The 14,240-nt window shown below is 38.8% G+C and overlaps 2 protein-coding genes, 1 long non-coding RNA gene and 1 pseudogene across 3 annotated transcripts; all 4 read left to right on the forward strand.

The window, feature by feature from the left end:
- The first annotated feature begins 757 nt into the window (after window positions 1-757).
- Window positions 758-3,435, forward strand: LOC143881779 (protein PLANT CADMIUM RESISTANCE 2-like). The gene is made up of 4 exons (XM_077385059.1): window positions 758-1,062; window positions 1,152-1,223; window positions 2,705-2,917; window positions 3,041-3,435. The coding sequence occupies exons 1-4, from the start codon at window positions 849-851 to the stop codon at window positions 3,118-3,120; spliced, it is 579 nt and encodes a 192-aa protein (XP_077241174.1). The 5' UTR covers window positions 758-848; the 3' UTR covers window positions 3,121-3,435.
- A 2,318-nt stretch (window positions 3,436-5,753) lies between these two features.
- LOC143881777 (uncharacterized) lies at window positions 5,754-7,659 on the forward strand. The gene is made up of 5 exons (XM_077385056.1): window positions 5,754-6,011; window positions 6,260-6,343; window positions 6,430-6,526; window positions 6,793-6,910; window positions 7,174-7,659. Exons 1-5 carry the CDS (start codon window positions 5,877-5,879, stop codon window positions 7,361-7,363), a joined length of 624 nt encoding a protein of 207 aa, XP_077241171.1. The 5' UTR covers window positions 5,754-5,876; the 3' UTR covers window positions 7,364-7,659.
- A 2,370-nt stretch (window positions 7,660-10,029) lies between these two features.
- On the forward strand, window positions 10,030-11,164 carry LOC143881780 (uncharacterized). The gene is made up of 2 exons (XR_013252019.1): window positions 10,030-10,173; window positions 10,637-11,164. It is a non-coding gene; the product is annotated as an uncharacterized LOC143881780 (long non-coding RNA).
- Window positions 11,165-11,754: 590 nt separating this feature from the next.
- On the forward strand, window positions 11,755-14,222 carry LOC143880557 (cell number regulator 2 pseudogene; annotated as a pseudogene).
- The last annotated feature ends 18 nt before the right edge of the window (window positions 14,223-14,240 follow it).

The raw sequence follows: 14,240 nt of genomic DNA on the forward strand, positions 1-14,240 counted from the left end.
CGGCAGGGAAAGGCACCGATCTGAAGATTCCGGCACGGAGAAGCAGGTCGTCGGGGTGGGACCAGTGGCGGGGAGGGGGTCGGGACTCGGATAGCAACCAGAAACCAGATTTTCCTCTGCTAATCTCTCAGATCTGTGTTTGTTTCTTGGTTGCCTTGTACTTGATCATCTCGATCTCTGGCCAGGTTGCTTCCTGGTTTTTTCCTCTAGTAATTAAATTCTTTGCCACTCAGAGAGAGAGAGAGAGAGAGAGAGAGAGAGAGAGAGAGAGCCTCCGACCTCTAGGTTTTGATCTCAGAATTCCGCCATTTTCGGAGTAAAAGCCCTTCACATGAGCGGAGAAAATTTGTTGAGTGTTCCTTTTATTGTATTCCAACTTAAAGATCAGAACATGTTGGAATATGATAATCTTCACGACCAATTAACAATTTTTTTTTTTTCTGAGAAGAGATTGGGCAAAATCACCCGATTGGGCAATTTCAATAATCAGACTGCGCAAACCAACAGAGCAATACGCTCTGTAGCATAGAATTAGGATCAGGAAATTTATATGATTTTTTCTAACGTGGGCCATACACTGCATGTGTTCCCTATTGGACTGTCCAGATGACTACAAATGGGGAAAGGGAGATGGGTTCGACCAACTTTTCTACCCATTAAAAACTGCCACGTGGAATTACCGTTGCACAACCGAAATCCTACAGAATCAGATCGGCACTTACAGAGAAAGCACTTACAGTTACAGAGACGTCTCTTGACCAAAAACACCCCCACAAACTTTATATAATACAACCCTGCTTTTTTTCCTCCTTTCCCAAACGTTTTTCTCTTCTTCTTCTTCTCTAACTATGTATCCCTCTAACACAGATGAGTATCAGAAATACTCATCACCAACATTGCCATCGGCCCCACCAGCCCAATTCGACATGGCCACAGGCATTCCAGTGGGTTCAACAAGCCAATTCTACCTTACCAGAGGTCCTACTGCCCTTCAAATTCAATCCCAAACTCCAGTCCCTTGGTCCACAGGCCTATGTAGCTGCCTTGACAATGTGCCCAATTGTAAGTAATCCTCTTTTTCCATCAATTTTAATCTCCATTTCCATCTGGGTGAGTTTTAAATCATCACAATTTAAGATGTTCTTTTGCAGGCTGCATTACATTTTGGTGCCCGTGCATCACGTTCGGTCAGATTGCGGAGATTGTGGATAGAGGAACGACCTGTAAGTTGTTTATCTAGTAAAAGGAATTTGTTTTTTGTCACAGAATCAGGAAATGTAATCGGAATCATACTCTGATTCCCATCCTGATTGCCTTGAAAATGGAATGGAAAAAAATTAATTCAAACAATTTTTAATAAAAGTTCCTTTCCGCACTCCCCTGCTGTCATTTCCACCCCTCGATGCCATTCATTTTTTTTTTTTTTGCACCGGAATTAGAAAAAGATACCGATTCCATCATATGATTCCGGCAATCCAAACACAATAGTGTTACGTGCCTAATTTCTCAAATATGAAATATAAGATAAAATTGGCTAAATTTGAGGATAGCCTTGCCTCCTTACCATTTCTTTTGAATCAAACTTCTTGGATTCTTCATTGAAGACATCACTTTCATTTAAATACTTAAACATGTAGTTACAACTTATAGTAACCACTGAATTTTCAACCACATAAGATAGATACCTCACACAAATGTATTTATTGCTTTTATGGGGATTTGAGCTCCCTCCTGTTAGGATTCCACTCAAAAGCAAATAGTCCCACATCGGATGAGTGAAATGGATGGGGATGGGTTCTAAGGGAATGAACACCCTCTCTCTAATGGCTGGCTTTTAGGGGTGAGTTCTACGCAGTTAAGTTCCTAACACCGCCATTTGTCTTTTAGTGGATGTGGCTCCAATGGTTGATGCCTATTTTTTTTCCCAAAATGGAATCCTGTTTTCCTAGCAGTGCTTCTCACACAATAACTACATAGTAGCTCCTCTGCACAATAACTACATAATAACATATATATTACTGTTTATGTAAATCATTGTAATATTGCCCAAGTATACTTATTGTATTTTCTATAAAAAGAACAACTACAAACGAACAGTTGTGTGGGTTGCAGATTATCTCAATCTTAAAATTCTTCATGGTATCAAAGCAAAACCGATCTTTCAAGGCCTATTTTTCCTCGTCTTTCTAATTCCAAATATGCAAATCTTTTCTCCCAATCTACAAAAATCTTTCAACACCTATTTTCTCTCCTTTGTACGCCATATTTTTCTCCAAATCTCCAAAAATCTTCCAACGCCTATTTCTCTCCTTTCTACGCCATATTTTTCTCCAGTTCTCCAAATTTTTTCCAAATCTCAAATAATAGAAAAATATACTGGGATAGTAAGTTTCTGCATATCTCCATATTTTTCTCACTCAGTAATTCGATTTTCCCAAATCTCTTTCCCTACTATTTTCTCTCCAATTAAAGCCATTTTTTTTCTCACCCTCTTAATTTCTTATTTTATACTTTAACGCCAATTTCTTCTCCACTCTAAACGTTTATTCTCTTCTCCTAATAATAACTAACATAGTAAGTATTTTCTTCAATAACTACTCCCTTTTAAACTACAACCATCAAGACAACCAACCGCTTACAATGATACATCATAGTTTGAATGGCAACAAATTGCAATTGATTTCTAACTTTGTGATTGACACAGCTTGTTCGATAAGTTGTGCCCTCTATGCACTTATAATGTGTGTAACGGGTTGTTCTTGCTTCTATTCGTGCTTCTATCGATCTAAATTGAGGGGTCACTACATCTTGGAAGAGGGTCCTTGCACTGATTGCCTTGTTCATTGCTGTTGTGAGGCATGTGCTTTGTGTCAAGAGTACAGAGAACTCAAATTCCGTGGCTTTGACATGTCCATAGGTAATTTCTTTTGCTTGTGTTATTGTTATAATTGAATTGACAATGAAGAGTCACGGATTGCTTAACTTCTTTTGTTTCTTTGTGTGTTATTACTGTAATTGAATTGATCTTCGGAATTTGTAGGATGGCATGGAAACATGGAAAAGCATAAAGTTGAAGTGAACACCTTGCCGCCGACCGTGCAAGGAGGGATGAGGCGCTAAGGAAAGATGTTCTTGCCATCATATTGGCTTCGATACATGTGCGTTTGTTGGGTGATGATATTTATACACTTCATGATGTGTGGTTATGAAGGGGACAATCATATTGCCCTACTGTTCCTCTCCCTGCTTTGTTAGTTAAAAGGAAACTAGTCCAAATGAAATTCGTTTGACAATGCTCTTATATCTAAGAAGGATAGCTTGGAAAAAACATTTCTGATGGGAAAGAATTTCTTCAGAATTTTTTTTCCTTCAATGATTTTGTTTACACCCATTTTTGGACATAATCGGTCAATACCGATCACCAAGTGGCTGAGAGACCTCACAGCCCAAGCACAACGACGCAATTATCAGGGGGATTCTGATGGGTTGCAACCCAAGAATCCATGCTCGTCTTTTCACAACAACGGTTGTAACCATTAACTACATTTTGGATTTCAAATTACAAGTTATAAAACATACTTTATAACTACCCCTTTTATCCTTTGTAATTGTGTCCAGACATAATTGTGCCAGGTATTATCTACAAACTCAGACATCACTCCAGGGAATCACAACAGAATAATCTCATTATTTTGGGTAGGATCTATGGTATCTCTATAGATATACCTCCAACCCAAGACTACATACTCAGAGATTGCAAACATATCTGCTAAAGTTTAAAAGTCCCATCATCTTTGCAGCCTTTCATGCATGCGACATCAAGTGATGCATCCGCGAGTTCCCCAAAATGTTGTATGAATAAGGTTTAGGAATGGTGGCCAAAATTTCTTACTGAAGCACACAAAAAGAAGAAAAAAAAATTGAAGAAAGCACAATTAGACCAATACTTCTCAATACTTATAATGTAACTAGTAAGACCTTATTATCATACTTAATGGCCTATTGCCCACCAAATGATTATATTTATCATACATTTACATAGATCAATCTAAAGAATGATCTTAGCTTGCATTGATTTCCCTTTTGACGAAGAACTGCTTATCCAAGTAAGAGAGGGTTCTTTATATCCTTTATTTTCCAGCAAATGGTTATAAAAGGGGGTAAGAATTCTGTGCTCTACTTTCTCTAAGTATTGAAACATAGTCAATTTTTCAAGAAAATTTAAACCCTATGAGGTAAGAGTACTATATCTAAATATTGACATTGAGTCATTTTTTTCAAGAGAATTAAACCTCCTTCAAGAGATAGAATATATGCGTAGCCTTTTCATATTGGTGGATATATCTCTTTATCAAGGGAAAAAACTAAAGATATCAAAAAGCATATCCATGTAGAATCAAACGTAAATAAAAAGTGTACCTTTCTTTTCATCACTTTGACTTGCCATAGTAACGCCTTGAAGATCCAAATACCGTCTTAAGAGAATAGCCTACCACCCAATTTTCCTACAAGGAAAGCGTTCGATCAAGGGTACTAATTAAGTTTTGGCCCCTAATAGGTGCATATATAGGTGATCAAAATCTTTGATCTTCTAAAATATCAAATGGTCTTGGTAGATACTTCTCATGATTAATATAAAGGGTTCCTAAAATCAACCCTTTAGCTTTCCTTGGCCTAGCGCTAAACAATGCTTGATGAATCAAAGTAACTAAAATAATCCTTACCGAGGTATTATCGACGGCATTTGGCAGGGCTTTGTGGTCACTAGTTAGATCGAAGGTGGGCAAATACGAGAACGTCTAGAGCTTTGGTGATCCACAGCATTTTTTGGATGGCCCCTGCAATAATGGGTCACTGGCGAAAAATCTTATTCACAGGAACAATCCGAGCCCTCTGTTTTTCTTTTAGATTATGACAACCGATTGTGGAGTCCACAACCTTTTATTGTACAGAAAATTGCACTAAATTTGAGTCCAATAATTAGTCAGGGACTCCACAATCGGTTGCTATAATCTAAAACAAGCAGTCCCTAATAATAGTTAAGATCGTCTAATGGATAGTATCGGTTGCTATAATCTAAAACAAGCAGTCCCTAATAATAGTTTGGATCGTCTAATGGATAGTATTTTTGGGTTATAACCTATTCATTTTTTGAGAAAATTATGCTTCACCCCACACATTTTTTTTCCAAGGATATACATTGGTGGTAAATGAATCGTAGGGACCCATTTTGATGATCCAAACCGTTAATTTACAAGGCCGTATAATGGTTGGGCCATAGATTGAAAATCACCTGCATTAATACATTTCTAACCATCCGATCAGTGGCGAATGTTGCTTTCCTCTTCATTGTAAAGCCAATGAATGGTTAGGATGATCTTTGAGGCAGGTACCATCCATAGAGGTATTTCTTCTCTTTCTGCATTTTTTTCCCATCGAATTTCTCTATTTGTTTCCTGTTTGCTTGATTATTGCTGTTTCAATCTCTGAACCGATGACCATTTTTGTAGATCTATTCGGTTAAAATAGGTTTAAAAAACATCAATTGACTCTATGGGTTTATTTCCATTCCTTTTAAACTTGTTATGATATCTAGGTGTTGAAGTTAAAGCTGGGGTGACCCTCAAGTGTGTGCCTGCTCTTAATAAATATATGTATGTCTCGCAGGTAGTTATCAGGTCTAACATTTTTTCTTTCATTCTTTAAATCGGTATTCATTGCCTTCACTAAAAATGTGGCCTCCAATTACTAAATCGGCGTCTATTTATCGAGTTAAGTTATAATTAGTGCTAGATCTTTTTTCTGGTAACAGAGTTTGTTTTCACTTTCAACATTTAGGAAAGCCCGAGGCCAAGGAGGAGGAGGTTAAACCTGCTATGGATAAACCTAATGTTGCAAAACCTGAATCATCAGTTCCTAAGAACCTGAACTTATTAATGGGACCAAAAAAATATGAGGATGTTGAGGATGAAGATGATGATGAATCGGAGGAAGATGAATCTGACGATGGGGTATATAATTTTTTTTCTAGAGAAAGAACAAAAGAAAATCTATTTGGTTTCAAACTTTTAGTATTATTACTGGACTAATATGATCAATAATAATCCTCTTTTAAATGATTGTTAGCTGCATACACCATGAATCGATATCATTCAAGAAAAAACTTCGCTTGTTCATTAATTACTTATATTGACCGTTGAAAATATCAATTGTTCATCTATTACATGTCTTGTTTTTTTATTGGATGAGCATTGTACAGGACATTCTTGAAGGGGAAGACCAAAGTGAGGAGGACGATGAGGACAAAAGCTCTGAGGAGGAAGACGAAGCTACACCTAAGAAAGTATGTTTAAAATGTTTCCGTTGCTTATTGAATTTGGGGGTCTCAATGAAGCTTCTTTTTCGTATGACCGTTTTCTTTTTGTGAAGGCTGAACCAGGCAAGAAGAGACCAGCAGAACCTGCTGCCAAGACACCTGTTCATGAGAAGAAGGGCAAGTTGGTTACGCCCGGAATCCAGAAGACGGGTATGCTATATCACCTTGCTTGCTTGTATGTGGTTCTTTAATAAGATGTTTATTTTATATATTTTGAAAAAATGCGCAATTCCCATTTTGAAAGAAGAGGATGACTATGAAAAATTGTAGTGACCAATTCCCATTTTGGTCACAACAATTTTTGGGTACTAAAATTTAAGACCCACTATTAGATATCTGATATTGGGTTTCTATAATATGTTCAGTTCAAAGTTAAAATGCTGGATACATGTTATTGTCCAACTAATAAACTGTAGGTGGGAAGAACGGTAGGCGCATAGCTACACCTTACTCTGCAACACCTGCAAATAGAGAAAAGTCGAAGCCTCAAACCTCAAATCCAGCTGGGACATTCGTTTGCCGTTCTTGTAAAAGGTATGCTTTCATATTCTATTCCTTTTTGCATTTTTTTTTTGTTGCGAATTTTGAGATAATGATTATCACGAAAGGTTTTGGTAAATCTGTATGGGATTTTGAAGTTACAATTTTAATATGCTATTAGATATCAAAAAATCAATATTGGTTGGTTTGCTAAAAGTTAACAATATAGATGGGTGTTGTTATTCAAGTTTCTAAAACCCCAAGTTTCTGAGCCCCCCAAAAATATGCTTATCTTTGTCTTAATCTATGCCTAACAGGCTTTACTTCTCTTTTGGTGCCTGGCCATTCAACTACAAGAAACAATGTGTCGTATGTTATGAAAAAGGGAATATCGTAGTTATGAAAGGTAAGGATGAGGAACTAGCTTCATACAGAAAATTGGTTGTTCCTGAGAGGTTCCTATCGTTTTATTTTGTTTACAGTGCCTGTCTGATAGGCAAGGGTTAGAAGGTTCCTATCCTAAAACCCGATGAAAAATTTGTAAACAAAGGTTCAGAGAGAAACAAATGTAACGAACATTCTGAGATTGTTGGAAATGGGGAATCAAGCCATTGCATTTTGGACCCCTTCTTCCCAGACATTGCATTTTGGACATTTGATTGCGCTTTTTGACTGCATGAATTTCATCTTGTAGCTCTTAAGAATTGATGTTGGTAGTGAAAATTGGCTCTGGCAGGGGGAAGAAGCAGATGAAGAGCCATGGCTGACTATCTTCTTCCTCTCATTGGTATCATCTTCTCCCTGGTAATTGTTAAAGTATAAAAGATAAATAACGCCTTTCTCCAAAAGCTTAAGCTATTGGAGAATTTGGTAAGTTAACATGGTATCAGGGCCAAAGGTCTCGAGTTCAAACCTCCCGGAAAACAAAAATCCACATGCGATGGTCGGCCCAAAGTGGGACTATATGTGCCACGTGTTTGCCAAGTGGGCCACACGTGCGGGGGAGTGTTAAAGTATAAAAGATAAATAACGCCTTTCTTAAGCTTTTGGAGAAGTTGGTAAGTTAACAGTAATAATTTCACTCAAATGCCATTAGCTTCCGTGGGTCTTCTTACGCTTTCACCCAATTCATTCAGTGTATAGTAAATCTCGCTTTTGCAAAGAAACCCATTGTTTTGGATGTCTCGTTGTTTCTTGCTTGGCTGTTGATGTGTCACACTCTGATAAAATCCAAGCCAAAAACCATCCCTTCTTGTTTTTGTTGTGTGGTATTTAAGAGATGATGATAATTAGGGCTATAGTTAAACATGTTTAGCAAAAGGAGATAAAAATGTGCTCGCCTTTAAATTATTTCGAAGAATACGAATATGATGCTCTCCAAAAACATGCGCGTTTAGGGTAGCAAAGTAAGGTGTATGATTGGATTGATTCACTTCATAAACTTTTATATTACTATTGTTCGGATCGAATGCCCTCTCCACCGGTCTCTCACAACTGGCCACACTAATATTCCATGGAATATTATTTAATGTTTGCCATTTCTACTTTTTAATCATTATTATCACGTGAAGAGGTCACTAAATTTCGGATTTCTGTCAACACCGAAATCCGAAATTTCCGAAACGTACAAAATTTTAGAAATATCTGTAATTTCGGCGAGATTTTAAACAAAATATTAATTTTTTATTCCTTCACAAATTTCTGCCCAAAAAACTGGCATTTCACCCGTCTTTACCGAATTTTGGCCGAAATTTTTCAGGATTTCGGCTAGGTCCAAAAATTTATGCTGAAACCGAAATTTCAAACCATGACTATAACTACAAAGTGTAGGGACCATTTGGCCGGCTGTTGCATGACAGAGCAGCCGCACAGGCTCACTTTTCAACAGATTTTCGGACTGTAGTTCTGAAGAAGTACAGTGGGGCACAATTCGCTATGATCGAGGGTTAGGATCATCCTATGGAGATGATTTGCGGGATAATTAACGTTGTGCCCCAACGAATGGACGGTTTGTGGTCCCCCCACTTTGTCTTGAAAGCTTCAAAATTAGATAAATCGGACGATGCTATATTACCCAAGAATGTAAATCATTACCCATTTTCACTTTTAATCATCTTGTAAACCACTAATAAAATTGGTTAGGGCCAACAAATCAATTCAATTATTGGCCAATGGATGGTGGCCAAGCGATTGGTGGAACAAGACTGATGGAGTGTCAAAAGTAAGGCCGTGGAAAGGTCTTTAATGTTCAATTCCGCCATTTCTGACCAAGTTTAGGATCTTTTTCTACTATGGCACCTCACCTACAACTTTAATGAAAAAAAAAATACAAGAAAGGAACTGTTTAACAAGAAATTAATCTTCCTATTACAGATATAATCTTAGATTAGCCAAATTGGTCTCAAGTTTGTATTAGGAAATGATATATTCATCCATTTTCTTTACTTGGGACAGCCCCTCTAGTGTAAAAGAGTAGTCATAAATACACTAAAGGGGGCTGTCCCAAGTAAGAGTGGGCGAATATATCACATCTTTTGTATTATATGATAGGCTTAATGCTGAAAAAAAGATTAGCTCGGTTTTAAGTTTGAACCCGTGGCCTAAAGGTTGCTATCCTTTTAGTCCTAATTGATAGATAGTGGGACAAGACGACTCTAAATCACTTACAATCCGACTTAGACCCTCTTAGTTTTGGATTTTGAGTCTAAAACTGATTAGGGCATTCAAAATTAAATGCAAGTATGAGTCCAATAATCAGTTTTTGGACTCAAAATCTCAACATCCGGTAGGTCCAGTCGGGCATGGGCCCAAAGAATCCGTCTGAAAAATCCACGATCTGATCGATAACCCATTGGAGGAAATGTTGGGGCCCATGAAACTATATGGGTCCCACTGCGAACCACTAAACAGTCATCTTTGATATTTTAAGGTATTCTAGAGGTTTAAGGCTGAAGGGCATTTTAGACATTTCCTTTACAATACAGCTACAAAGAGAAGAAAAAGTCAGGTTCCGTGCCTTTGCCTTTTCTCATTGGAAGCTTCATAATTTAACCTTTGGACGGTTTGACCCTTGACCACATGCTTTTGACTTCAAACTAAATTTCTTCTTGGACGAGGAAAGTATAAGGAGACGACGTTACTTAACGGCAACGTCGAGCCCTCCCTCTCTCCCTATAAATAGACAACTCCTTTCATATTAGGGGCAGTTTGCCGGTTCTTTGCCAGAGCCAGAGGTATCGTTTTGGTGACAGAGAGTCTCCTAATTCCGTCACCATCCTAACAGAATATTCCATCCAGGCTCGAGATTTTATTTACAGGTAAGAACACTCGGTTTATTTATTTATCTTTATTTTACATAAATGAGCCTTGGAATTTGTTAGAGCTCAGCTTAGAACATGCTTTAATAACACCAACTCCAATAGATTAAGCTTTTGCCTTTTGGAGAAATTGGTTGTTTCACACACACTTTCTTTCGATCATAGTTTTAAAACTCTCATCTTGGCTTCGACTGCTCCGAGTCCTTTTTTTATGCTGGCAGCGTTCCGCATTGCGCCGCATCCGCATTCCGCACTTTTGACTCTTTCAAATTATGACCACGTCAATCGAGTACTCGGCCACATCGTGCCGAGTCGACTAAGATTTTTTTTGCCGCATTCCACGCCGCATTTGTGGTTTTTAACACTGCTTTCAGTCCTGAACTCCAACTTCTTGTTTCTATGAATTGAAAATTGTAAGAGAATCAATACTGAACACAACTTCCTGTTCCCAATGATCTTACAGAAACTAAGGTAGAAGACATCATGAATTCCTTGGAATTTACCCCAGAAGAAGGCCAACTGAATTCCATGAAGAGATCGTGGTCAGCGGATTCCCTATCAAGCAATTCAGGCAGCAAATCTTGCGTCTGCTCACCGACAAAACACGCCGGCTCATTCCGTTGCAGGCTTCATCGGAACCCCTTCAATCAACTCCAACCTCCGCCTCCACCGCCCGCTCACCCCAAACCTTCGGTGGGTTCGTTGAAAGTAGTAGAAGCCAAGTGAATTAGTTGTGCATATTGTTAAAGTGATTGTATTTAGTCTTATCAGTGAAGTTGGGAGAGTATCAGCTACACTTTTTAAGACCAAAAGGTTGATGGATCAGTTCTTCTTGTTTTTACCCATCTCCAATTTTTCATCTTGTTATTGTAAAGTTATTATCCCTCCTTTTATGTTCAAAGGTGAAGGTGTTAAGGGCATGTTTCTTGCTGCTGTTCCTTTATGAACAGCACCATATAGTTGAAGAGTGTAAAAGATTGTGCTTCTGTGATATCGCATGTCTTAGGCTTAGATTGTGACAACCGATTGTGAGCCCCAAACCTATTATTGGACTCCAACTTAAAGATCAGAACATGTTGGAAAATGATAATCTTCACGTCCAATTAACAAAAAAAAAATTTCTGAGAAGAGGTAATATGCAAAGATCAAACCATTTCTTGAAAAGGTCCGCTTACATTTTTCGAAAAAACTCGACAATTTATAAGAAAAATGATCTGGGGATTATTGGGCAATCTCAATAATCAGACTGCGCAAACCAAGAGAACAGTACGCTCTGTAGTTTATATCATGTGTCACCTGATGGACGGTCCAGATTACTACAAATGGGAACAAGGGAGATGGGTTCGACCAACTTTTCTACCCATTAAAAACTGCCACGTGGAATTACAGTTGCACAACCGTAATCCTACAGAATCAGATCGGCACTTACAGAGAAATCACTTACAGAGGGGACTCTTGACCAGAAAACACCCCTACAGACTTTTTTTAATTTTTTTTTAGAGGCACCCCTACAAACTTTATATAATACAACCCTGCTTTTTTCTCCTCCTTTTCCAAACGTTTTTCTCTTCTTCTCTAACTATGTATCCTTCTAACAGAGATGAGTATCAGAAATACTCATCACCAACAATGCCATCGGCCCCACCAGCCCAATTCGACATGGCCACAGGCATTCCAATGGGTTCAACAAGCCAATTCTACCCTACCAGAGGTCCTACTGCTCTTCAAATTCAATCCCAGTCTCCGGTCCCTTGGTCCACTGGCCTATGTGACTGCCTTGACAATGTCCCTAATTGTAAGTAATCCTCTATTTTCCATCAATTTTAATCTCTATTTTCATCTGAGAGTGAGTTCCAAATCATTTCAATTTGACATTTTTTTTTCACAGGTTGCATAACATTTTGGTGCCGTGCATCATGTTCGGACAGATTGCAGAGATCGTTGACAGAGGATCGACCTGTAAGTTTCTCTAGATAAAGGAATTTGTTTTTGGTGTTTTTATCAGGAAACAGAATCGGTATCCTAATCCGATTCCTACTCAAATTACCTTGGAAACCGATAGACCTGGCTAGACCTACAAAAGTGACTCGCACCCATGGGTCCACCTGGCCCGCCCGCAAATTTGCAGGTGTGGGTCTCTAATTAGTGACCTGTTTGAAGTGGACCCGCGGGTCCACCCGGCCCTTCAAAACTGGGCCGGGCTGGGTAAATCCACGGATGCCCGTAGCATTAAAAAAAAGCAAAAAATGAAAAATGAAAAAAATTGACTTTTAGAGGTTTTAAGCCAAAGGGCTTTTAGAGACCAAAATGCCCTCATGTACATTAAGAAACTCCACGATATATAGATTCCCCCTAAGTGTGTGGGTCGGTTTCTACTTTCTAGGGTTTTTGCATCTCACAAACCCTCGCATTCGAGCAGGAACGAAAGAAGGTTCTCTCCAAAAAATGGTATTTCGAACTCTCCCTCTCTCTCTCTCTCTACATACAGTAGATTGTTGAAAATCCTAGTTTTTTTTACAGTATTTAGTGTTAAAGGTAATTAGGTCAAGCAAAGGGTGTTGTTTGCAAAAGCATGGAGATAACCTGTTGAACCCTGTCTGCAACGAGAGATTAGAATCAAGAAAAGAAAACCCAACACGAGAAGTATGCAGCCACAAGAACAAGGCTAAAAAAATCAAGCTCTTTTGCAGGTTTAAATCTTTCAATCCTCTGAATTTGTAATGGGCTCCATTGCTATGTGAAAAACCCTCAAAATCGTTTGAAACATCAACTTGGAAAGAGGGTTTGAAGTCGGTTCTCTTTTTTTCTTTTTTTATTCTTCGTAGGAAGAAAGAGATATACACGTCTGTTTGGTGTATATACCTTGGAGAATGTGATACAAATAGAACTCCAAAATTTGTCGGGTTACCCGCGGGTTTACCCGTACGCGCCCGGGTGGGGTTTGGGTACATGAAATGGCTACCCGCAGAATCGCGGTTACCCGCCGGGTCCGTACCCGCACGGGTTGTACCCGTACCCGCGCGGGTCCATTTGCCAGGTCAAATGGGTGGGCTGGGCCGGGTTTCATCCAACCCGTACGGGTCTGTGTGGTACGGAATTTTACGGGTCACAATTTGGTGAACCCGAACCCCACCCGTACTGGCCAAGCGGACCCGTGGGTCACCCGTTTTTTTAATTCCCACACTATAATAGGATGATCCAAACCGTCCATGTGATGGGCCATAACATAAATAAGTTGTGCCCAAAGAATCATTTCCATAGGATGGTCCAAGCCCACTGATCTATGGAGGAATTGCATATTATTATTTATGGAAACCTCTATAGATCGAAGGGATAGGAACATCCTATGGAAATGATATTTGGGGCACAACGTATTTAGGTTGCATTCCATCACATGGACGGTTTAGATCATCCTATGATGTGGTCCGTACAGTACTTTCTGAAAAATATGGGACTAGATACATTTGGGTTTCTACAGGCACCCGCAAGACCACCGGGCCTGGCCCAGTTTTGACGGGGGACCCATGAGGCTAGTCAAATTTCAACGGGTCACTAATTTACTAACCCGGACCCGTAAATTACGGTCGGTCCAGGTCTAGGAACCGAATATAAAAAAAAATTACATAAAATATTTAATAAAAAAAATCATTCTAGAAACCGAATATAAAAAAATTTACATAAAAAATATATAAAAAATTTATTCCAACCGGCATGGAATCAGAATACCCAAGATTCGAACATTTCCCCATTTAATTCCACCATGTTGTGATTTTTCACGCCTTGATACCATTAATTCTTTTTTCTTCTTTTTTTTGAACCAAATGCCAGAATGGTAATAGGATACAAATCCACCACCTGATTCTGTCAATCCAAACGCATTTGAGATTGATTTCTAACCTTGTGATTAACACAGCTTGCTCGATGAGTTGCACACTGTATGCACTTATTATGTGTGTAACGGGTTGTTCTTGCTTCTATTCGTGCTTCTATCGATCTAAATTGAGGGGCAGTACATCTTGAAAGAGGGTCCTTGCACTGATTGGCTTTGATGTTAAATAGTTTGTTTT

The sequence above is a fragment of the Tasmannia lanceolata genome, unplaced genomic scaffold, assembly GCF_043159265.1.
Source record: "Tasmannia lanceolata isolate RefF3 unplaced genomic scaffold, GAP_Taslan_0.1 ptg000007l, whole genome shotgun sequence".
NCBI classification, from domain to species: domain Eukaryota; kingdom Viridiplantae; phylum Streptophyta; class Magnoliopsida; order Canellales; family Winteraceae; genus Tasmannia; species Tasmannia lanceolata.